General features: G+C 43.2%; 1 protein-coding gene across 1 annotated transcript in view; it reads right to left on the bottom strand.

The window, feature by feature from the left end:
• Positions 1 to 25,094, bottom strand: part of FNDC1 (fibronectin type III domain containing 1) — a 101,245-nt gene that overhangs the window by 68,907 nt on the left and 7,244 nt on the right. The window contains exons 2-4 of the mRNA XM_072829562.1: positions 6,091 to 6,285; positions 3,716 to 3,802; positions 3,216 to 3,284 (exon numbers count right to left, since the gene is read on the bottom strand). Coding sequence (XP_072685663.1) covers positions 3,216 to 3,284; positions 3,716 to 3,802; positions 6,091 to 6,285 — 351 coding nt within the window. The remainder of the gene's footprint in view (positions 1 to 3,215; positions 3,285 to 3,715; positions 3,803 to 6,090; positions 6,286 to 25,094) is intronic.

Raw genomic sequence — 25,094 nt, 5'->3', positions numbered from 1 at the left:
AAGAAACCTTTCAAACTAAAAGATATAAGACGAGCTGCCCAAAGCCAAAGCCAAAACTTCTGCCAAGAACTTGGCAGTTCTGCTTAGTCCTCCTACTTTCTGAGCCCTAAGGGCTTTCAGATTTGGACGAGTGGCCGTCTGAGGATCACTCAAGCCTGCCTGGCATGTTTTTCCTCCTCCTCACGCTCCCCCCAGCCAGCAGTCCTCATTCCATCTCTGCCTGGTACCACCATCTTAGCGCCTCCTGGGCTCCCCCACTTGGCTTTGTCTATACCTCAGTGTTGTTCATTTTTCAAAGAATCTATGATTCTGCGACAGGCTGAATTATGTTCCCCCTCAAACTCATATGTTGAAGTCCTGACCCTCAATTACCCCAGGATGTGACTGTCTTTGGAGACTGGGCCTTTTAAGAGGTGATTAAGTTACAATGAGGCCATTGGAATGGGCCCTACTCCCATCTGGCTGGTGTCCTTTTAAGGAGAGGACATTCAGACACCTAGAGACACCAAAAATGTGCGCTCACAGGAGGGAGACAAGCCGAAGAGAGGCCCCAGGGGAAATCAAGCCAGCTGATACCTTGATCTTGGACTTCTGGGCTCTAGAACTGTGGTATTTTGTTATATAAATATAATATATATATATTATGTATTATATATAATTACCCTCTGTGGTATTTTTTATGGCGGCCCTCATAAACTAATACAGATTATATGCATTATTTTTTGCTTACATGTTTATTGTCTTTCTTCCTCACTAGAATCCAGTCTTCGTTAAGGCAAGCCCTTGTCTGTCTTACCCACTATTGGATCTGTAGCATACAGACCTGCGCCTGGAAAGCCAATGGCACTGAATGAATGAATCTAATGATTAAGGAAAGACAATGAGGTCAAGCTAGGTCCTAGCCACAAAAGGAGGTCTTCCAGAATTTGAACTGAAACTATTTCCAGCAAAGCAAAAGGATGGATTTTCCTCTGGTTTCAAATAAAATACTCAAAGAAAGTGAGATGTTACCAGTCAAAGCACTAAAGGAAACCCTTGGGGCCTTCCACCAGGAGCCAATGCCAAACCCTCCCTTTGAATGAAGATACCTGGGATTCAGAATACTTATTTTGTTTAACAGGATTGTCAATTATTAAACCATTTCTCAGAACAGCAGCAGAGCATATTTTCCAAGCCTTACAGAAGAGGCATAGATGTAAAAAAGAAAAAAAAAAGAAAAGGCATAGATGTGCATGCTGATCAGTTATTGATAACTTCTCATAAATTACTCTTATTATTTTTATTAACAATGAAATAGAATTTTTTTCTGGAGCACTGTAACCAAGTCTGTGCATTCTGGATATTCTTTTTTTAAAGATTTATTTATTTATTCATGAGAGACACACTGAGAGAGAGAGAGAGAGAGAGAGAGAGAGAGACATAGGCAGAGGGAGAAGCAGACTCCATGCAGAGAGCCCAATTTGGGACTGACTCGATCCCGGAACTCCGGGATCACACCCTGGGCTGAAGGCAGATGCTCAACCACTGAGCTACCTAGGCATCCCCGGATATTCTTTTTTTTAAAAAAATTCTGCTTTATATCATATGTTGCAAATGGTTACAGCTAGCAATTTTTTCCAGTGTCTTTTAATCATAATGTATAATAAATACAGTATTCCATATTATAGAAGAGTGCTCTTTGGCACCTAGGACATACAAAGTCTCCTACAAAGAGAGGTCAAATGATTTCACAGTACATAAAACCAATAATGAGTTGGAGCAGGATTGTCTGTGAGTCCCAAGTCCCAGCATTTCTGTAATTTGTGCTCACTCAGAAAAGTTACAGACATACATACAAATACAGATACACACACACGTGTTTTTATTAAAGAAGGCATAAGAAATTACTTAAGAAAAAGCAAAAGAAAATCACTTGTTCTAAAACTACTGTCATTCAGAAAACTTTATCAGAAAAATTATAAAAAATAAAATGGTAATTTAAAATACAAGATAAGGCATTGAACATCTGTCAGTAAAAAATTTACCTGTGCCTCTTCAGGGGTGGACAATCTTGAAATAAACACCCATGCCTATTTTGCACATTTCCTAGCTGTGCTACCATCTTGGTTGCTCAATTGTCATCATCCTCTCAGATTTGACCTTGGCCTTTTGCTCTTGACCCTCTTGTCACCCTCATACACTCTCTGCTTCCACTCTCACTCTGGAGCTTGACCCCAGAATCCATGCCTGCCCCTTACTTCTCTCTTCCAACTTTCATCTCCTCACCTCTAATAGTCTCCAAGATGACTCCCTTCCAACACCCCGTGGTTGCCACAAGCGCAATATATTGGAAGGGAAGCACATCACCTTTCCTTGAAAGTCAGCCTCTTTTTCTGATTGTTTCATTTTTTCCACCCCTTTTTTTCAGAAAAGGGACTTTGAAACTGCCTACACCCATCAAATCTGACCGGAGATGCAGATGACAGTCATTGATTCAAAGTACTCACCTTCCTCTCAACAACAACACCAGATTGAAGTACTTAAAAACACCGTTCATGAAAACAGTATATAGGTCCTCACCATATTGCCTTAGAGATATTATCCAACCATATTCCAAAACAACTGCATTCATTTTGCATTCTTTTTTCACCATTAATTAAATATATTCAAAAAAACATACAAGAAATATAAACACTTCTCTCAACAAGTGAAACAATATGACTAGACAACATTAACATCCCAATGGTAAAACAGACACGTATACAAATATGGAGCAGAGATGGAAGGCAAGTGCTCTAACATATCACAAAATATCCCATGCTTATAAGAAAAGAGAGAAGAACTCGATGTAACATATTAGCCAATAAAAGCCACTTCTTGGTGGATTCCATTCATTTATGCATCCACAGATAAGAACTGTAAATATCCTCATCAGGCCAGGACTGCCATCTCAACCACCATATTTGCCTGTTAACAGTGCAACAGTATCCCCAGATGTAGACGCAGACACGACCCCACACCAGAACATGAAAGAACAGTGTGAAATGAGCAACACCGGCTGGCTGCAGTCTGGGCCATCAGGTGCAGAGCAGATTGACCAAAAACCATGTGGCATGTGTGTTAGTTTAGCGATGGGAACTAAATGAAGGTGGGTGAGCACATGTGTGTGACAGAAGCACAACCCTCTTGCAAGATGGTGCTTCAGTGAAGACATGAACCAAATGAGCAAATAGTACCTGTGACGGTTTCATTAAATGGTCCTGGACCCTTAATGGGAAAACCATCAATCTGGATCCATTCACCTCCTAAATGAGGAAAATGCAACTTCATAGTTAGAAACGAGGACGACTGGATTTTCCACATTTCAGTGCAGCTCTGACGTACGTTTAATGGTCTTTTCAACAGTCCTCAAAAGGCTCCTCTTGGGCCACATCAGTAATGAGGCACCTAAGCTTTCTGGACAACACGTCTTTTTGGTCTTTTGCACATGGTTTACTCGAATGAGTACTCAAAAATTTAGAACAAAACACTAACAACAACCTACATTAAAATTACTTTAAAAGAAGGGCTAAGTCTCTCCTACTTTTCAATCTTTCAGCTTGCTATACAAGTCTAAAAGAAATGCTTGCTCAGGAACTCTTCAAAGATTCTATATTTATACAGATCTGAGAAAGGAGGGATGTTTCTCCCCATCCAAGTAACAAAAATACAGCCTCAGATTCTAGGTAAGACTTACCGGGAGGGCTTTCAGCTCTGTAAACTGGACGGCTCACTCCATTGTGGTTTTCTGCAGTAACCAGCACAAAGTACACTACCCCCGGCTCTGAAACATATGGTTTATATCAAGCCACCATTTCAAATCTCCAAGAATGACAGTTTGACTCACTAACTGTCTTCCCTATGTATAACCAAAAATAAAATTCTGAATTAAGTGACAAGTCTAACTACAGCTCTCTCGCTTTGTTTAATCAATATCACTAACATGCCTCTCATGCAACGAAAATACACCTGACCCAGAGAACACGGAATTTATTTAGCAAAGTACAAAGTACATGGCATATCTAATAAACCTGAATTCATAGTCAACAGAAAAGGCTTTTGAGCTTCTTAATGTGAAATTAATGTAGGAAATAGGAACACACTGTCCACTAACTAGGTGTTTTAGCCGATAGCATTGGTAACTGCAAATAATATCTTCCCCTGGAAGTTCCACACAGAAACCTCAAAAAAAAAAAAAAAAAAGTATGAAAATGTCAGTGTAACTTATAAAATTTAGCACATGGGACATCTCATCACAACACATAAAGCTTCATGAAATTTTCCCCTTCTGGCAGTAAACTACTCCCTTTACTAGGTCTCCATGTTGTCTTTGACCATTTCAACAAAAATCTAGAGAAACAACTGTTGGAACCTTGGACATGCTAATTCTGAAATAACTGGGCTTCACTTTTTTATTTGCATCTAGGGGTCAAGGTCAAACAGCCATGGTCTCTTTGGCTGAGCTCCTGAAGTCAGTGGGACAGGAAGGGAAGCCAAGAGGCCACATTATCAGGTGAATGCATCCTGAGTTTGTAGCTACAGAAAGTGAAAATCCAATAGTGCTGATTTTCCTCAAAATGAATCACTGTGAAAGGTGAGTGAAGGTGCCAATTGCTTGGAGTGAAGGTGAGCATTTGCAGGAATTAGATGGGATGGATGTTGGAGAGATAAGAGGCAAGACGGGTCATGTACATTTCTCAAGGTGAGGAGTGTTCCTGTAATGGAACTTCGGTTCTCCGGCCAGAGGCCCAGCAACAGGGACATAGTAATGCCAGCTACCAACCCTGCTGTGCTCGAGGCCAGTAGGACTTCTGTCTACTGCGGCAGGGCCTGGTGGCATTTAGGGTTTGGCACAGCCTGCCAGACTAACTGGGAAACCCTCTCTAGAGTCAGACAGAATGCAAAATCATGCTTCGCCAGGCGCTTTCTCTCTTCATTCTGAGGCTATTCGTATTTCAAAGAAATTTAATCCACATGTCTCTGATTCCCGTTAACTCATCAGTGAGTTACTTGGAATACACTATTTGATTTTCAGTGAGTTCTAGGGCTCTCTTTTTGCCTGTTTTTCTTCTCTGCAGCAATGGGAACAACCTCAGGTTTGAACTAGCAAAGATGACCCTGCTCATGCCTTTGATCCAACAGAATCTCCATTTAACCTCACTGTCAGACTTTGTAGGGTCATACTAATGTAGAAAAGATTCAGAGGAATGTATGTTTAGCTGGAACTATGAAAAAGGAAATCTGGCTTCCTTTATGTCCCTTCCATATACTTTCTGCTCCGTTCCTCAGAAAGCCTAACGTTACAATGCAGGAGGTGGAGAAGAAATGTGTGTAGACCATGGCCAAGAATCTGAGGAGCCGTGAGTTGATTTTGATCCACTAAAGGGAGGCAGCAAAATGCTAACCTGGCACATGGAGACCTCGTTGTCATAATGCTGACCTGTTACTTCCTTATGATCCATTATGAGGTTGGACTGTAGAATAAATGGAATTTCAGGCTCATAGGATCAAAAAAGCAAAAGATAGGGGAAGCTCAAGGCTAAATTCAAAACCACCTACACCTGCACTTATAATATATTTAGGTAAAATTTTAAGTATTACAGACTCCCGGGATCAAATTTAATGGGGAGAACATCACATCTTTGAACCAGATGTGGCTAAGCATGACATATCACACACACCCTCAAGGGGACATATTATTTGAGTAATCTCTGATTGGTTTATAAATTAGAACTCTCAAGATTAGGCTGCAAAGTAGTCAAGTTTCTATACAACAAAGGACCAACATGTCTTCCAAAAGCACATTCAGAAACCAAAAAAGGGCCTCCTCCATCCATTTGAAGAGCTATCCAGAAATACCTGAGTTCAAGTGCAGAATGAGGAAGCCCAGAGGCAAGATAAAGGTTAAGCAACAGCCTCATGACCTTGGTTACCTGTTCCCCCAAAAAAACATGAGGTCCCTGGAGCCTGGCCACACTGTGTTTCACAAACAGCCATCCTACCTACGAAAGGGACTGAGAATGTCGGTGTACAGTTAGTTCTGACTGGGAACAAGACCAGAGTGTCACTTACCCACATCCTCAATAAGGAAGGAGTGCGTCTCGGCATTCACCTTGATGTATTTAAGACTTTTCAGTGACTTCCCATAGGCAATGTTGTAATGCTCCACAGGTCTACTGGTAGCATCTTTGGGTGGGTCCCACGTGACTTTCAGGCCCATTTTAGTGGACAGCAGTTTCACGTGCCTTGGCTTCAGTGGGTGGTCAGCTATGCAAACAGCGCAACTATCAACTTATGGGAATGGCAGACTGAGAAAAGGAATTTTTTTTTCCAATGTTCTCTGATATTATTATCAAAAGAGCAAATGACTTTTGTCTGGTCCAAAAGACTTTAAGTACAGTCATGTTTGAACATCGTTACAGTATAAGAGCAAAACAAACATACCAAACCCACAAGCTTTTATGTATTTTGGATAACTGTGGGTGGTAAATTTAAAACAAAAGTGAAACAAATCAAAACAAACTCTAGGCATTCTCTGGCTTGATTATGCTGCCTTGCTAGTGCAGGAATAACGAATTCAGAATGTGACATATTCTCCAGAGGCATTCATATATCAAATAAGCTCTTAGTGTTCTATATGGTACAGTTAGACAATATTTAAAATAGCTCCAAGAAGAACAATGTAAAATTGTCATGATGAGGACAACTATCCACTGCATCCAAGGTGAGATAACAGAAGCATTCATTTCCACAAAGAAAACAAGCCAAGATCACCAACACCTTAAAAGGAAGATAAGCCTCTGGTTTATCTGCACATAGCTAATTTAAATGTTTCCATATTTGGTCCCAGAAGAAGAAAAACAAGTTATTAAGAAACACAATTATATTTTAATCTTCAGTTATGAGGTTCCATAAAAGTATTCATGACTTTCAAAAATGACCCAAAAAAACATAACATTTGTCAAACAACATCTCTCAGCTCACATTGTAATGGATCCCACAACATTACATAGTATAAATATACGCTAAACGTTCACATAACAGTCAAATTTTAGGCAAATCTGGATCTGAAACTGTTTATTCAATGATGCAAGACACTCTCAGGAAAGAGAAAAGTAATCTTAAAAACCCAGAAACCTTTAAACTGAGTAGCATGAAGAAAAATGAATTTGGAACCTCATGGAAGAAGAGGAAGGAGGGTTTTGTGACAACACGTGGATTGGTTAGTATGTGACCTTAATACCAGGTGAAAATTCTGACCACAGATGATGCTAGCATGCATCACTCATTCCTCCCCAGACTGTCCCACTACCTCAGGAGTAAACGGATGAGAAGAGGAGAGAACACGTGCAACTCCACTCAAAGAAATCTAAGAAATGAAAAAGAAGAGAATGAACCTGATCATTTCAAAGCAGTAAAGAAAGGGGTGCCTGTTTTGGAGATAAAAGCATGTTGTCAGACTATGGGCACGAACCAAAACCTCCAAAGCTTCCCCTCCCCAATTCCAGGAATGAGGGTCCCATAAACCCACAATGGGAGAAATCATAGACCAGAAACCTAGCACTTTATGTGAAATGTGGAGCTGAGGAGACTGTACGTGCAGCATGTTGGTGATTTTCTGGGCACTTACTAGCAATCGTGGCTACTCTCTACAATAATTCTCATGTACCCCCTCCTCACCCACAAGAAACCTGCCAGGACTTACTTAGACAGAGGACTGGGGGTCGGTCGCTTCTCTTGGTTCCCTTTATTTCTCTCAAGGCTTCACTACAAAAACCTCTCCTCCTTCCCTTCCATCTGACTAGCTTTTTCTAGCTGTGATCCCTCTTTCCCCAGTAGCAGCACTCAATCCCAGGAACCCAATATTTCACACTGACAAGGTGTGCAAGAGCAAAGTAGGGTCCCCTCAAACTACAAAGGGATGCTCCTGGTTGGGGGGATGCTCCCAAGGAAGAAAATAAATGAATGACTACGTGAACAACGTTTTTCTTTACAGTTCGATTCCAAATCTTCCTTAAGAAAAGTTAGTTCCCAGATGGACAGCTAAAACAAGAGGCCTGTGACACCCCCGCACCGTTATGTTTTTTTCTTGGGTGCTCGAGATTCCATCAGTACACAACTGCCTGGGCCTGAAAACAACGGACTTTCATTACTGATCATCTGAGAAGAAGAACAGTTGATAAATATCTTCATTGCTCTTCCCAGCTCTGCTTTGCATCTATCCTTGGACGCAGCATAAAAGAACTTCCAACTCGCATGAGAGTCCACATTCAGACGGTTGTATCTGAATACAAGCCCCGCATATGGGGAGACACTCAAAACCTCCAAGGAGCTCCAGTTAAGATGCACAAAATAAAGTGCAAGAGGGAAGGACCTCCAGGTTGCCAAAACCCAATGATTCTCATTTCACTGTGCTGACACGATCAGAGCTTCCAACTGGGTCCATGCACAAATTTGTTTGTTCTCCCACTGCCAATGATCAAGCACCATCACTGTGTCTTCACTTGATAATTGCCTGAGCCAACATTTGTCTGCTGAGAGAAAGGCCATATGGTGTGCAACTACTTTAAATGGGAGAGGACAGTGGGCAGGCAGAGGGGGCTTTGGAGTGCCCACCATCCACTGCCCACTGATCCAAGCACCAAACCCTACATGACATGAGGTGCTCAGAATACACACAACCTGGGAGGGGTCATTTTCGAACTCCATACTACAGAAGAGGAAAGAAGGCTGGGAGCAAGGAGGTTAGGGTTCACCCAGAGTCACACAGCTGCACCCGGGCAGGAGCCAAATGCAAACCCTGCTTTGTCCAGTTCCAAAGCCCGGCTTTCCCTGCCGCTCCCCACAACCCAGCTTACGGACCCTCAGAACCCACCCCTGCTCAGACATGACCTGTGATCATTGCCATTGAAAATTAATTAGGAAAAAAAAGAAAAAAAGAAAAAAAAAAGAAAATTAATTAGAAAGCCACCACCCTTCTGAAACAAACTGTGAAGCCTCCATAGTTGTGTTTACCATCTTCTCCACCACACCACTTTCCTCCCTGGGGAGCACTCCTGCCCCCCCACCCCACACACACTCAGGGCAGCTTGTGTTAGGTTCTCTCATCCTCCCCTCTCTCCAGAAAGAATGGAAGAAGTGGACGAGGTGCTCTTTCAGGGGCATTTGCATTCCTATGACAAAACCTATGACCAAATGACTTTTCTAGTAGTGACATTTGAAGCCTTAGAGAGTCTCCTAACGAAGGTGATTCTTTAGCACAAAGGCCTTTGGGAGACCCGGAAATCACTTACAAAGCAGCCTTAGGGTTACTCTCCTTAAGATCTGTCCTGAATTTAAGGTTTTCCTAAGGCCTTAGGCCAATCTACCAGGACGCTTCCTCCTACCCTTTCCCCAGCACAGGCAAACTGGGTCATATGTTGGCTTGATTAGCAGATATTTCCACTCCCTGGATTGTCATCAGCTTTGCTATTTCACAGTGATGTCATTTTTGATGCTTTCTAGTGAATATCATCTGCGTCCCACTCAGAAAGAACTAGAGGCAGAGAAGAAGAGGGGGCCTGGATAGAAAGCAGTCTGCTGCCTTGCCGGCCCCACCCAGAGCCCCTCATGCCTGAGCTCTGAGCAAACTCATCAAACCAGCATCTATCTGGGCAAGCACAAATCAATGTGCATGCACTTGGATTCCTTGACAGAAAGCTTCTTCTTGGGACTAGAAATGTGACAGCACGTTCTACTCCTGATGATTGTTTTCTAGTTCTCCTGATTTCATTCCTTAAATGTAAAGTAAAGGCAGAAAAGCTGTGAAATTGGTCTCTGGGTCTGCAGATGGCCTTCTGGTTCTGTGTTGTGGAATCAGTATTCTGGGAGCATAAGGGTGAAATATGACCGAGTGATTCCTGATTTAGTCTAACTGTTCTTAGAAACTTAGAACAGACCGCCCTCTCTGCTAGAGAAATGCAGCACACAACCTTGTGTAATAGTTTTTCATATTCTTGTCTGATAAAGATGATACCAGGTACATCCTTTAAAGCTATATATCCCATGGGGCAGCCCCGGTGGCTCAGCGGTTTAGTGCCGCCTACAGCTCAGGGCGTGATCCTGGAGACCCAGGATCGAGTCCCATGTCGGGCTCCCTGCATGGAGACTGCTTCTCCCTCTGCCTGTGTCTCTGCCTCTCTCTCTCTCTCCTCTCTGTGTGTTCTCATAAATAAATAAATAAAATCTTTAAAAAAAAAAAAAGCTATATATCCCATGAACTGCTTCTCTAAAAAAGAAAAAGGACAAACCCATAAGTCAATACAATAGGAATTCTATGGCCCAAGAGGGGGAATGCTGGGAGGTAGCCTCACGGAGCCTACACGACATGTTAGGGACTTGATAAACTGTTTTTTTCCTTCTCCCCAGGATGCAAAATGAGGAAATGAGCTTAAGCTGCAGCCTAAGTAATTTTAGGTTAGGTAAAAAGAATTTCCTGTCCATGTCTTTTCCCATTTCTCACCATTCAAGGCGTCTTTGAATGGAGCAGATGGAAGCTAGAAGAGTATGCTATGACTCCAGCAATTTCATACCATGACAAAGTCACTTCCATAGTTCATGCCAGTAAAGATTATCTAGATTCAAGAATATTTTGACAGGTTTCAAGTGACAGTAGTATTTTGGTGATCTTTCAGATACCCGGCAACTGCCCAGCCAGACATTTCTGAGCCACAGCTCCTATGAGACCTCTACTGGCTTGTGTGGGAACAGACATCAAGGACAGAGTCCTCACCTAGAGCTGTTATTCTGGTCCAGCTCCAAACTTTAGGTTTTATCCAAATGGGCTCTTGGAGGCCAGTTTGGTTCAAAGGTCAAAGTATGGATCCATTTCTGCTCAAAGATGGATACCAAAATTCCAATGGCTCTAGGATGTCTGCCCTTGGAAGGTCTTCAGCTTCTGCAGAGTGACCTCAAGGGATTCTCCAGGACTGACAAATGCCCTCAGGATGCCACAACTAGGTTCCCAGGACCAGGCTGGCCTGCCCACCATCTGCAGGGCCCATTTCTCCCAGTGGACAGAGGCATAATATCTCATCTGCCCCTTGCTCACCTTCCCACTCTGGCATCTTTCTTGACACCAGATATTGACCACACACCTGGTGCTCACTTAAATGGCTGATGGACTGAAGAAAAAGATGTTAGATTTCAGACTCATAAGGTCAACCAGGATTTCCAATCCAAATGTCTCTAAAGACTAGGAAGATCAAGCAAAAGGAGTAGTGTCCACTGTGTCTAAAGGTACAATTTAGTCTCACTTTAGGTACAGATCAGTTCAAGGACTCATATCTCACTGCCAAACCTCCCTCAGTCCCCTGAGAGGTGTAAATGCTCTGAAAAAAAAAAAAAAAAAACTGGCCTGGGTTCCAAGGAAAAAAAGAAGCTCCATCCCAGGATGGCCTTGGGGAGGGGAATGTGGGATGCTACATAGCCCTTGGCTACTAGGAAAACCAATGACTGCCACATGTCCAGCACTGGCTTCACCATCCCAGACCAACAGTCCCTACTGCCTATTAGATAGTCTCATGTGAGTTCCAAATGGAACATGTTTAAGGTGAAACTCAGAGTCTCACTTCTCACTACCTTGGTTCAGACATCACTGCCCATCCTTAAGTGTATAGGCATATCCATGACAATTAAAAATACATATTTTCCTAGAAAGGGAATTCCATGAAGGGCTATTTCTCAGAATAAAGGGAAGGAAGATTCAGAATCAGCTGATAAAATGAATCAATGGTAAAAGTAATTCAAAATGGACATATAGAGAAATCATGCTTTGAAGACGACTCAAAACACTAACTGGATCTATCTGGATCCATAGCGTTGTTTTTGTTTGTTTCTTTGTTTCATTTTACTTTTAAAACATAACATAGTGACTTCTGTTTACTCCCCCTATAGGTGAAAAATCAAAGTATCGGGTTTATTATTGGTAAGGTTACATTAGAGAGGATGGATCTAATGTGTGACCATCCCCATGCTTCCTATCTCCCTGTCCTCTTCACTTCCAGGCCCTCGGGTGAACCCAGAGGGGAGAGCTGAGCCTATGGAGCAGATCCCCTCAGGGTCGCTGCCTCACAGGTGGGGAGAGAGCAACAGGCCTGAGCCACAACCCAGTGCCTTCCCACGTGGAAGCAGGAATGGAGCCTAGTGCAGCCTTCCTGCAGGAAGGCAGACCCGAAGAGGAGACTCACATGTCTATGTCTCCTAACCCATTAATGCCATGGAGTAGGGAAAGTAGACCAATGGGGACTGGGCTCTAACCACTCACTCCTCAGATATAGCAAGCCTCAAGGAGGACAGGATAAGGACAGATACCAGAAGCCAAACATGAGAAGAAGAAAATGGAAATCCCCTGAACATCTCTGGAAGGCTATTCCCTGGCCCCAGTGGGCATGACCATTAACCTGAGGTCAAGTTGTGGCTGCCTCTTCAGAGTGAGGATCATGACCACTTGCCCACCTTCATGGGTCTCCCCAGTACTAATCACTGTCCCACTATTATCCTCCTGGGGTTACAGATGGGGGGACCCCTCCAGCCCCCAAAAGGCTCTGAAATGAGGAAGGCTCATTCTTTAGCCAACTCCAAAGCCACACTGCCCTTTAGGCTGAAAATTCACCCCTACATGTCCTTTCCCAATCCCATATTTTGTCTGGTCCATGCTCTCCAAAATAGCCCACCAGAGTTTAAGCAATGAGATGAAATGATTTCATACACATATTCTGATAATACAACACCAGCACTATAAAAATGTTCCAATTTGAAGTCCTCATTTTGAAATTCCCAAGGAAAATTCAGAGTCCAAGAGTGAAGCTTTCCTGGTCTTACAGCTTACAATCTAAAGAAATTAAAGTCTAAGTTTCCTTCCACTCTAGCTTCCTGTTTTGTCTAGCACCGGCCAGAGGAGATTCATCAAGTGCCCAGATGGAGTCAGGACTCCCTCGGCAACTGCAGCCCCCACCATCCTTCACTGGAATGGGTGTGAATTCTTTGGAATTCCCTGAAGTCAAAATAATAAAATCCAAAGTCTTCCACTTGCCTATATTCTCAAAGAGCCCCAAGACCTTAAAGTCTCTGTGAAGCAGCAAATCCAAAATGTGCAGTATAAAGGACACATTATTTTTGTCTATCCAATGAAGCCTCCTCCAATTTTGGCAACAGACTTCTGTTCATGTGAGCTTGGATGGCTTGGAGACTTCACTGGAATCATTCTAACTGGAGCTAGACCTTGGGCACCGCCTCTGCTTTCCAGTCATGAGGCTGTGAAGGGAGCATCCTAGAATTGCTGGTGACAGCTCTCATGTCACATGGAGAAGAAACCAGAGACAGAGAGAAAGTCCACAGGCAGTTAGAGCCCTGGTTCTAGGGCTTAACCCTTAAGGCCAGCTTAACCCCTGCACTGCCCAATGTACAGCTCCACAAAGCAATGAATTCTGGGATTTAAATGAGCTAAAGTTGGGTTTCTGCCCATTGCCATCAAACCTTGATTGATTAATTAAGATCTTCTCTGAAAGTCAAAAATAACTTTTTGAAGCTACCCCAGTAATCAGTACATTTAAGTTACAACAGGCTGCCAGTGTGCAGACACACCCAAAGAAACTAAGGCAAATACCAGCCAGGGATGACTGCCATTCCTAGCTGAGTGCTCCATGCAGCCCACCCAGTCTGGCAGTCAATGCTGAGGAGCAAGAGCGGACAACCTTGGTTAAGAAGGAAACCCCCCAAAGGAATGTTAAGAGCTTTTGAAATAAACTAGTCCCTTAAAATCCCCAAAATTCTAAAATTATTTCTTAAGTATACTCAGGATTGCTCTTTAATGCAACAAAACCTTCATGTTTATGTAAGTCTCCCTACTTTGTCTTTGTTTGAAATTCAAGTTTTACTTTCCACTGGAAACCGCCAAATACTTCCCAGACTCTGAAATGAAGAAAACACAGATCTCACTGCAACCATGAGTGTTTGACCAAAAATCCAATCGATAAACCAGAAAAGGTAAGGATGTAAATGAGAGGGTAGGAATCAACGTGATCTACGTCGTGGAGACTGTAATTCCAAGGAAAGGTGGAAAAATCCAGCTATTGTCTATAAGATACCAGACAGCAGAGGAATAATCACAAATGTAGAAATATCCAGATGGTTGGCAACACATGGGCAAAACACTGGAACGCCCAGCCAACTTTTAATAATTTGTCAAATGGATGGAATTATATTTGCCAAATAATCATGACGCTCCCTTCAAAAACAAACAATAACAACAACAACAACAAAAATAGGGCAAGTACAGGTTGTTTTGCAATGGTGTAAGGTAAAACTGATACAAGTAAAACCTACATATGGCTGGTTGACTGCATTTTCCACCTGGAAGATTGGGGCTGGGTTGACACAGTCTGAGTCTTAAAATAATGGCCTGGCTCCTCTTCTGACATTTCACAATATGAGTGGGGTTCAATAAAAGTGTTTTCCACAGTTGGCATGGCTCTCTGTGGATAACTGCTTAAAAAAATAAAACCTAGGTCTGGGAGTCTAGGTCTTTGGAGTCTTTTTTTTTTTTTTTAAGATTTTATTTATTTATTCATGAGAGACCTAGAGAGAGAGGTAGAGACATAGGCAGAGGGAGAAGCAGGCCCCCCATGGGGAGCCCGATGTGGGCCTCAGTCCCGGGACCCCAGGATCACGACCTGAGCCAAAGGCAGATGATCAACCACTGAGCCTCCCAGGTGCCCCTCTTTGGAGTCTTTAAACTTAAAAAACACTCCACAGAGCTGAAAGAACTCTGATGGAGCAAACAGAACCTCTGACCCCACCACAGGGAAGCCACACAGCACTGTCCTCACGTCAGAGAGAAACACCAAGGCAAGCAGATGTCCCGGGTCCTTTGGGGGATTGAGAGCAGCCAGGGCTCTCCAGACTCTATCCCTGGCTCACATTCCTCAAAACCCAATCCATCTTCCCCTGTCATGACGCATTCCCCACGTTACAGGGCTACACCCCCATGCCCAACGTGTCCTGTCACGTACTCGCGCTGAGGATGTACACAAGTAGAGACTCAGATTGCCTGGGGCAGCTCTGGTTCATGACTGGAGCATCCTGGCCCTCACTGCCCGCAGTCTCCTAAGGATCAGAGGGACAAGCGAGGCCACTCGGCTCAGTGTGTGCTCTGCTCACCTCTCCCCAGCCTCAGCTAAACCTGAGTTCCCTACAGTTGTCCCCAGACCCTCAGGCATATTCCAGTATTTTGATCACAACAAAGCATCATTTCATTCAGACTAAATGGTCAAATTCACATGCGTACATGCCAATGAGCTTATAAGGGCACTAGATGGTCACTGAATACAATTGTGAATCACATTTTTTCTCCATCAGCTCAAAGAAGCCAAATGGTGAAGCCATCCAAATCTCAAAATTCAAGCCACTGGCTAAACTTAAGTAGAGTTTGTCTGGGTCTGTTTCTATCCTCTCCAGACAGTTAGCCCCGCCATCACCCGCCTCTGCCTCTGTGCAAGCATTCTCCACCTGGGGTGAGTTTCAGGTGGTCACAGGTCAAGAAAGAGGCATTCTCACAAAATTGCTCTGCTGGGTCACTGGGGGGTAGGTGACTGGGGGTCACTCGGACAGTGTCCGAGCTGCACATAAGCTGGCCATGCCCTAGGCTGCCAGCACTCCTGTCAGGGTATGGGAACTTCCCAAGGAATGAGCTGCAATGCTGCATGGGCTATACTATAATTCTTTCCTGTGTCCCCTTCTCCTTAGGAGTTGGCCTCCAAGCCCCCACCCAAGGCCACTTACACCCAACAAAGGCTGCCATTCAAATGCTATCTCATTACCCTCAAGGGTTAATGGCTTCCTATTGGAAATTTCTGCCTAGAAGATTCTAGATTCTAGGTAGCTTGTTTTTATTGGGAAGAAAGTGAAGAGAGACCAGCAGAATGTCTATTAATATAGTTTACCTCACAGTATTCCCTTTCATTATCTTCCTTCCTCTCTGTCAATCACCTTGGGAAAGATCTATAAAGTGAAAAAACACAAAAATGGAGACAACAAAATGAAGGAGCAAGTCATATTTTCAAGACAAGCAGGAAGTGGCAAAACTATAGTCAAATTCTCCAGCCCAAAGAATACTCTTAAAGTGAATCCACCTTCTCTCTCAAGATGTCTTCTGAGATGCTATAGGTTGAATTTTTATTGTCTCTTTCAAGAATGTCCAGTTTCCTAACTAATTTGTAACAGTTTAGAACTTGCCCTGAATTCAGAAAGTGTTCATGGTAGACTCTGTGGGTTGGGTACACAAGATCCATTCCTGACTTCTTCTTCCTCCCTTGTTTTCTTCCACAATAGAAACTGGGATGCTAAATATTCATGACCCTTCAGCCTTCCAGGTAGCTAAGGGTGGTCATGTGACCAATTCTAGCCAATGACACAGATGAGAAAGTTACTACTACCACTTTTGGGGAAGCATTAGAAAGGGGTCAGGATCTGCTGTGGTGCGCTTTTGACCTTTTGCACCTTCCTGCCTTTCCCCCCTCTGGGATGTCAACATGACACCTACTGATTGATGTGCAGCCATCTGGGAACCTGAAGTGACAAGCCTGAGTATGATGACCTGGCCTGGGATGGCAGACTGGACAAACGGAAAGTTCCTGGTTAGCCTCTCTGCTCCTGAGTTTATTGAGCAGTGAGATAAACAATTCTCCTACCTGTTTAGCCACTGTTCATCAGATACTGTGCTTCCAGTAACCCAGTACACTGCTACCTGGTATCATCATTTCTGGACCCATACAATCAAGTCACTTTTCCCCTTGATTTTCTAAATGAGAGCTGCTTTGCTTTAACTTTATTTCTGTTTTGTTGTTAAGGGATTCACTCTGGGAATTTAATTTTGACAATGTCAATGCTTTATTTGTCAGTCTGCCACAGACTTGAGTCAGTACATCTGTCCAGAAAATGATGCAGCCAAAAATTAGAGTAAACTTAACCCACAGTGTGGGCAGAATTTGATCATTAGGATTTAGGGTTTGAAGGCTCTTGGCCATTTTGTTCAGGAACTAATATAAGCAAAAGCTACTGTTTCAGAGAAAAAACAAGAATTCTTCCCCATCTAAGCCATCAGCTTTCCAAAATGACTTAGGAAAATGGAATTGGAGGGATTCCATAGATATATTTATTTATAATAACAATAAGAAAGCAAGAGACCCTAAAGGGCAAATGCCTATGGATTGGAAAGGAATACAGGACTCATGCCTGCTGTTGACTGGCATCGGAGATCCCACTAGACACCAGTACTTTCCAGGTTTTTGTGGGATCTTTTGCACATTCTTCAAATTCAGTTCGCAACTGAGAAATAGTTTCTCAAAGAATTACCATTGTTTGCTGGTCCAGCTTAAACTCAGCCTACTATAAACTGCTTGACATGCCAGCCAAAAAAAACTCCCTGAAAATTCATTCCTTTTCCCAAAATGTGAAAGTCATTGTCTAACTATGTTAAACACTCGGGCATTACTGTCACTGAAATCACCACTCATCTTACTCAGAAAGCTCCCTGAAAAATACCCTTAGAAGACAAGCCAAGCAAATGTTGTGGAGAGGCAGGTATGAAACAGAGAAAATGAAACAGACAAGACCAGAAGCCAATGACCACATGGACCCAATGACAGCTAAGACTGCTAATAGTCATCTTTTAAGATATGCTTTAATATTTTAAAAATAAATATTTCAGATAATCCATTAATGGTTATGAATGGGCATAGGCAAATAATCTATCAATGAAGAGAAAAAAATGCTCAACACACCTCATGAGCAAGGAGTTTAAGTTTTGGAATGAGGCCATTTGTGATCAAGAAAAAACAGAGAGGGAAGTAAAGAAGAAAGGAAGTGAAAATTTGTTATATACCCATTTAGTAAGAGCCTGACATCTCATTTATTTCTGCAAGGCATATATCGAATATCTACTATGTGTCAGATTCTGAGCTAGGCATTGGGGACTTAGAGGTGATTAAAAAGAATTCTATATTATCATAAGGTAATCTTGAATCTCCATAAAAATTGTATCGACTCTACTTTGGTATCCTCATTTTTATAAATTTTTATAAATGACGAAACTGAGCCTCATGGAGTTAAGTGACTCCCCAGGGGCACACAGCTACTAAGTTACAGTGGTCAAACCCAGACCAATCCAAAACCAAATACCATGCTCTTTGTACTAATCTTTGTTGCCTCTCAGTTGCAGTTATAACTAAAAGGGATAAATGTGGGCCTGGAGAAAAATCAGAACCAAAGGTATAAAACTGAAAGTTATTGAGGTGCCTGGGTGGCTCAGTCGGTTGAGTGTCCAACTCTTGATCTCAGCTCAGATCTTGATCTCACAGTTGTGAGTTGGAGCCTGCATTGGACTCTGTGCTGGGCATGGAGCCTAGTTTAAAAAAAAAAAAACAACTGAAAGTTATCAGTGGCACCAAAATTCATGGAGATACATGAGGTCATGTGCTGAGTGAGCACCTATAAATATTACGAAGAGTCCAGGTTGCCAAACCTTCATCTATTGGTCCTTGACTTATTCTATGTCCAACAGCAGCTGAGCCTTTCTCCTAGAAGTTCTCCTATCTTTCCTGTCCCCACAGTTACCTGCCTTCCAGGATATCATCCTCCCTGGTTTCTCTTCCACATCTCCTCCACCAGAATTCAAATGTTAGAGTGCTTCAGAGTCCAGCTTCTGGCCCTTCCTCTTCTCTGCATGCACTACCCTCCCTCTGTCTTTTCTCCCTCCTTACCACATCGAGTTCTTTGATTGAAAATTCCATCCATGCAATGATGGCCCCCAAATTCACAACTCTATCCCTGGCCTTTCATTTTTTTTAAGATTTTATTTATTTGAGATAATGAGACAAAGACAGCATAAGCAGGGGGAAGGGCAGAGGGAGAGAGAGAAGCAGACTCCCCACTAAGCAGGGAGCCCATCGCGGGGTCCTCAATTCCAGGACCCCAAGATCATGACTTGAACCTAAGGCAGATGCTTATCCAACTGAGCCACCTAGGTTCCCCTGGCTTTTCCTTCAAGCTCCAGTGTGTCCAACAGTGTATGTGACATCTCCAGTGGGACCCAAAGAACATAGATGTCGGAAGGATGATATCTAATTTGAACTACTAGTTATAAAGAAGAGAACCAGGAAAAAAGTTCCATCATGGAGAACAGAAGTGGAGAGATTTATAGGAAGAAGGGAATGTCTGTTAGTGCCAAGTCCAATAAAGTCTGAGAAGAGTCCATTTTTCACCACGTGTAATTAGGACAGGTCCACCCCCACTCAAGTCCTCAAAGCAAATATGCCACCAAAGTTTCTCTCAGAAAATATCAAACGTAATTACTTCCTTTTCTACAACTAATCTCAAAGGACTGATAGGAGAATAAAATGTGAAAGAAAATTGTAAGGCACTCAACTAATGTGGGAGAAGGAAGAGCCATAGAGGGGCTGATGTCACCAATTCAAACCCAATAGAAAATGACCCAGCATGACTCCTAGCATGGGGGCTCTTGGTCAATTCTCTGTCCTCATGTGGCAAGACTGGGCTTGAGGTCTTCATTTTCCTCAACCTTAGGAAATAGTCTCTGAGTTAAATTTTAAAATCTTAAGAGTTGAAAGGAAATCTAGATAATCTAATCAACATCCCGTTTTCAATCTACCTATCAATTCTGTGCCTACAATGGTCTGCAGTAGTTTCAGTGATCAGACAGGTCTACCTAGTTCACTTCCCACACATTCCCCCATCTTCAAAGGTAAATTTCTGTGACTGTGTTCCTCAGCTGGGTGACACAGAGTTAGCATGCCAGATGCTGCCCTGGAAATACAAGTGAATAAATTCACGGGTGTATAAATAAGAAAGGCAGTGGTCTTCAATCTTCTGAGGGAAGCACTGTATGGGCACATGAAAAGAAGGGGAAGCATATCCGACATTTAATACCAACTTAGTGCTCTAACAATGAACGTGATCAGGGCTCAGAGGGGTAAGGAAAGGAAGTCTTTCTCGAGTTAGGATGAGCAGAGAACAAAGTATGACATTGGTGGGATTCAGGGAGGGCCTTTGCCGGAGACTTCACCCATGTGTGGGAGACCTTCCCTCATTTGTGGGAGACCTTCCCCCATGTATGGGAGACCAGGCCAGTGCTTTCCACAGCTTGAATTCTAAGAGGACATTTAATTGAGTCCTTTCTGTAACTTTAACCCAGCTTACCCTTTACACCTGAGAATGTTCTGAATTGCTTCCTATAATGATAACTCATTACAACTTCAGAGCATCAGCGGATCCCACAGAATTCATCCCAAAGACCCCTAAGTCAAAATCCTCGTGTTCTCCAAGAGATACATGTGATTAATCTGCTCAGACAATAGCCCATGTCTCACCTCCAAGATTTCTTTCTTCCTAGGTATTAGGGTCAAAATGTGGTGATTACGTGACTATAAAATAAAATCAGCCTGGGTCTCAGGGAAGTTGGGGAGCATAGTGTTCTCTGCCCTTCTTTTCTCTTCCCCTTGACTGTGGTTTGCTCAGCTATCTGTAGGTACCTATGTGGATTCTGAGAGTTATTAATCATAAGAAGGTTTCAATTCTCCCCATCTATCAGAAAATAATAGAAGGAAATCACTAGGTAAGGTGAAAAATGTTAAAAAGAAAGAAAAAGAAAGAAAGAAAGAAAGAAAGAAAGAAAGAAAGAAAGAAAGAAAGAAAGAAAGAAAGAAAGAAAGAAAGAAAGAAAATAGAGCAAGGCCAGTGCATGTTACAACAGAAAAGGACATGACATTTTTTATAATATAAAGAATGTCAAAAAATTAGATATTCTATGAAGGGGAAGGCTGCCTTACCTCACCACCTAGAGGTCTCGACTAGAGACTACATTTAGATAAGAGAAAGACAGTGGTGCGTCTCAAATGTAGATGGAGTGAACATTAAAGTGTGAGGGAAAATATAGATTGAGTGAATATTAAAGTGCGGCCACCAGGCAAAGTCCTCACACTAATTTGCTGATTTCTCTTGCTAATCTTACAATTTTATGTATGTCAGTGTAAAAACATTCAGGACTTAACTCTATACCTGACAAGTAGAAGTTGATTAGAAAGTACTAGATGATCCTGTATTGCTCACATAACATTCAATGCCATAATTTATTGCTACATCAATCCCCACTTTATTATTAAGTCTTTGTATTCTATGCCTCAGAGCTTAGCATAGTCACTGGCCATAGAAGATCTGAGTTAATTACTTAATTATCTACTTTATGAATGAAGGATAGAGCCAGGCTTGATCTATGAATTAGGCCTACTGATTGTGCATAGGTCTTTGGAAATCTGGGTTGGCAGGTTGACAGTTCAGCACAGAGTACAATGCAGTGACTCATGTCTTCCTACGGCTCAACTATGGCCCACTGTTGGAAGCTGCTAGAATTCTTTCACCTACTGAAAAGGAATTGTGTTGGTAGGCATACCATATGTTGTGGGTTGAACTGTGTCTCCCCAAAAGCTATGTGGAGTGCTAATGCCCAATACCTGTGAATGTGATTTGGAAGTAGGGTTTTTGCAGTTGTAATCAAGTTAAGATGACATTATGCTTGATTAGGGTTGGCTATGATCCAGTCTGACCAATATCCTTATAAGAAGACACACAGGGATAAAACCATATGACAAGGGAGACAAGAGAATCGAGTGACACGTCTATAAGCCAGGGAACATCAAGGATTGCTGGAAACCAACAGTCGCTAAGAGGAGGCAAGGATGGATTCTTCTCTAGAGCCTTCAGACAGAGTATGACCCTGCCCTGCAGATTTCAGACTTCCAGCCTCAAAAACTATGAGAGAATAAATTTATATTGTTTAAACCCACCCAGTTTGCAGCCCTTTATATGGCAGTACTAGGAAACTAGTATCCCATGTAAATATAATTCTTCACTCCAGCTGCTTATGGACTTTCAATACAACACTCTTCAAAACTCACTGGCTGGCCTCACAGGGTTATGGTAAGAGGCAGGGCGCAACAGCAGGCTGCTGTCAGGTCATGTACATAAATATATTTAGTGTATATCACATGTGATCAACACCAAAGAAAGCACATTTAATCATTCAGCAAATATTTACTAAGCATCTACTAAGTTCCAAAGGCAGCATTCTAGGCAATGAGACTTCAGTGAATAAAACCAACAAAATGTCCTGCTCTTATGGAGCTGATTTATGGTCCAATGGAGAACAAGCAATTCTCAAATACGAAAGTAAAATAAATGAACTATCAGATGGGGCTAATGGTTGTGGAGAAAATAAAACCAGGATAAGAAGTGCTGGGGAGTAGGGGTAGGATTATACTGTTAAATTGGGGAGGAAGTGGTCATGTAAGGCCTTCTGAGACGTTGCATAAAGAATCTGAAGACAGTGAGGAAGGTACCTATAGATGCTTATGCAATGTTGTTCAGGCAAAAAAAAAAAAAAAAAACACCCCAGTAAGTGCAAAGACACTGGAGCTGGAAGGTCCCTAGCACATTAGAGAACCAGCAAGGAAGCCAAGGAATTGGAGCTGACAGTGAGGGAGGGCATGGGATAGAAGATGGTCATGTGTGGCCTTGAAAAATGTTTTAGGATTTTGGTTTTTATCTAAGAGAGATGGGAAGTGACTGTGACTTCTGTGTGACATCATGCATGATGAGAATCACTGTGGCTGCAGTTTTGAGAATAGGGGGTAGGGAGAAAAGGCAGAGGCAGTGAGACCAAGGATGAGGTTCTTGCAATAATGCAGGTAAGGTGGCCTGGACCAGGGTGGCAGCAGTACTCTCCTCCTATGCCAAATTATTTACCATGACATCTCACTACATACAAAAACACTGGCAAGCTAATTGTGGTGATCTCAAGCAGAATGGGCAAAAATATTTTTTTAAAATATGCTTTTACCAATCTCAGAAGGTGACATATCATACAGTTCCATTTATATGACATTCTTGAAATGACAAAATACATAGAAGCCCACACAAGCACACAAAACTGGTAAGATGGGAATAGTCAGTATCGATGTCAGCTTCCTGATGGACACTGCACTATAGTTACACAAGGTGTCACCATTGGGAGACACCAGGTGACAGGCATGTGAGATCTCTGAGTCATTTCTTACAATTGCATGTGACTCCAACTACCTCAGAAAACACATTTTAAAATGCTGTTTTTAGGAAATAGTCTTTTATGCCTACAGTGGAGTCCAAAACCCTGACCGTATGCTTGGGGAAACAAGCACACCAAGGTAGACTCCTGATAAATGATCACGGAAAGTATGCTCAGAAACTGAGCCACGACAAACACAACAGACCACCTGGGTCTCTGTGTCCTGCTCAAAGTGTTCTGCTTTCTAGGTGGAAGCACCTGCGTGGCACCATCACGGTCGGGAGAGACTGAGCCTTCTGTGTAGGGGATTTTATTCTATAAAATGCTGCCCCACTGAGATGGTGCCACTAAGAAGGCAGTGTGCCCCCCAGCAGCAGCCCCTGGCCGGGGTCTTTAGAAGGCCACCCTCACCTGTCCTGGCTGAGCTTGCTGCTCCCCCTGACACTAGGGGTCCCTGGCCTCTCCACCTGCCCCACACTGTGGGTTCTGGTTGCGGTGACTGGCAGTGGGATTTCACTCGCAGACAAATGTGGCGTCACCCCATATTAGCCATCACTGGGCTCCCCACCCGGCTGGCTCACTGCAATGAAACCTAGTCTAGCCACAGCCTTCTGCCAAGGACCCTACAGGCTCATCCTCCTCCACGTCCACTGGCTTAAACCTACTACCTGACCACAACATAACAGCTGTCAGACCCTGGAACCAGTGGATGCTTAGGTGGCCCTCAGAGTGGAATGTCACTATTTAGACACTAAAAGCCTGCATAAATTATACACATTGATTTCCTCATTTCCAAGTCACCCACCGCCTGCATGAACTCCTAAAATTACTCACGTGGTTTTTTTCCCTTGGAAACCGCACTGAATTCTGTCCACAGAACCACCCTCGACCCCCAAGCCATTGTATTCAGCTGTTCAGTACTCCCATCTTAACTAGAAAGTCTACCACTCTGCCCACATGTGAAGGCATGAGTCTCCCAGTAACTTGGAACCCATTCCAAAATGGCACTGTTCTAGAACATTTCAGATAGGACTGAAGGTAAAGACAGTAGTTAGGAGCTATCAGCTTGGCCTATAATGTAATGAAGAAACCCCCAAAGCCTCAAGTAAGTAAGCAGATGTCAAAGAACCCTCTCCCCACTCCTGCCTCTACTCAGTGGCTGTGCGACCTCCCACCATGAACACACGTTCAATGGCCATGGCTACTTTGGACTATGGTCCAACTCCAGGACCGTGCTGAGCTGCCTACTGCTGACCCTTCCAGTCCTGAATGTCACCATTCTCCCAGGATGTCACTTTACAAGAGCCACCAGAGAACTCATGTTTCTTCAAATGTGTCACAAGGCTCCTCGCCCCTCTGTGCCCTCACACACGACACGGTGTTCCTCCCCCTGAAATGTCCTTCCTTGCTCTCCTTCTCTAACTAATGCCCAGTCCCCTCCTCAAAGCCCAGCTCCAACATGGCTGTCCTGGATTTCCAGTCCCATCCCCACCCAGGGACTGTCCTAACGTGCACCATCCTGTGTGCACCTCCCCTCCACCTGCCTCCACCTATGCATCTGGACAGAGGGACTACGTATTGGACTTGGTCGCTGCACCGGACATACACTGATGTTGCCGATTGAATGAATGAACGGATGGATGGCCTTTAAATGGAGACTCACACAGAGTTCGAGCCAGAGGGGCCCTTAGCCGCGTCCACAGTCCCGTCCCATCCTCTCACTTTGCAGATGAGAAACAGGCCAGCCGAATTATGACCCGCCCAAGTTCACACAGTGCAAATTAGCAGCTGGCTCAGGCAAAGTGAACATGGGTGGAGAGACGTGACACTATAAAATAATCTCTCAAAAGCCAATCCCAGCCTTTACTTTTTAAAAAGACTTTATTTATGTGTTCATGAAAGACAGAGAGAGGCAGAGACAGAG

The sequence above is a fragment of the Canis lupus genome, chromosome 1, assembly GCF_048164855.1.
Source record: "Canis lupus baileyi chromosome 1, mCanLup2.hap1, whole genome shotgun sequence".
Lineage (NCBI taxonomy): Eukaryota > Metazoa > Chordata > Mammalia > Carnivora > Canidae > Canis > Canis lupus.
The sequence above is the reverse complement of the archived record's forward strand: the minus strand, read 5'-3'. Positions and strand labels throughout refer to the sequence as shown.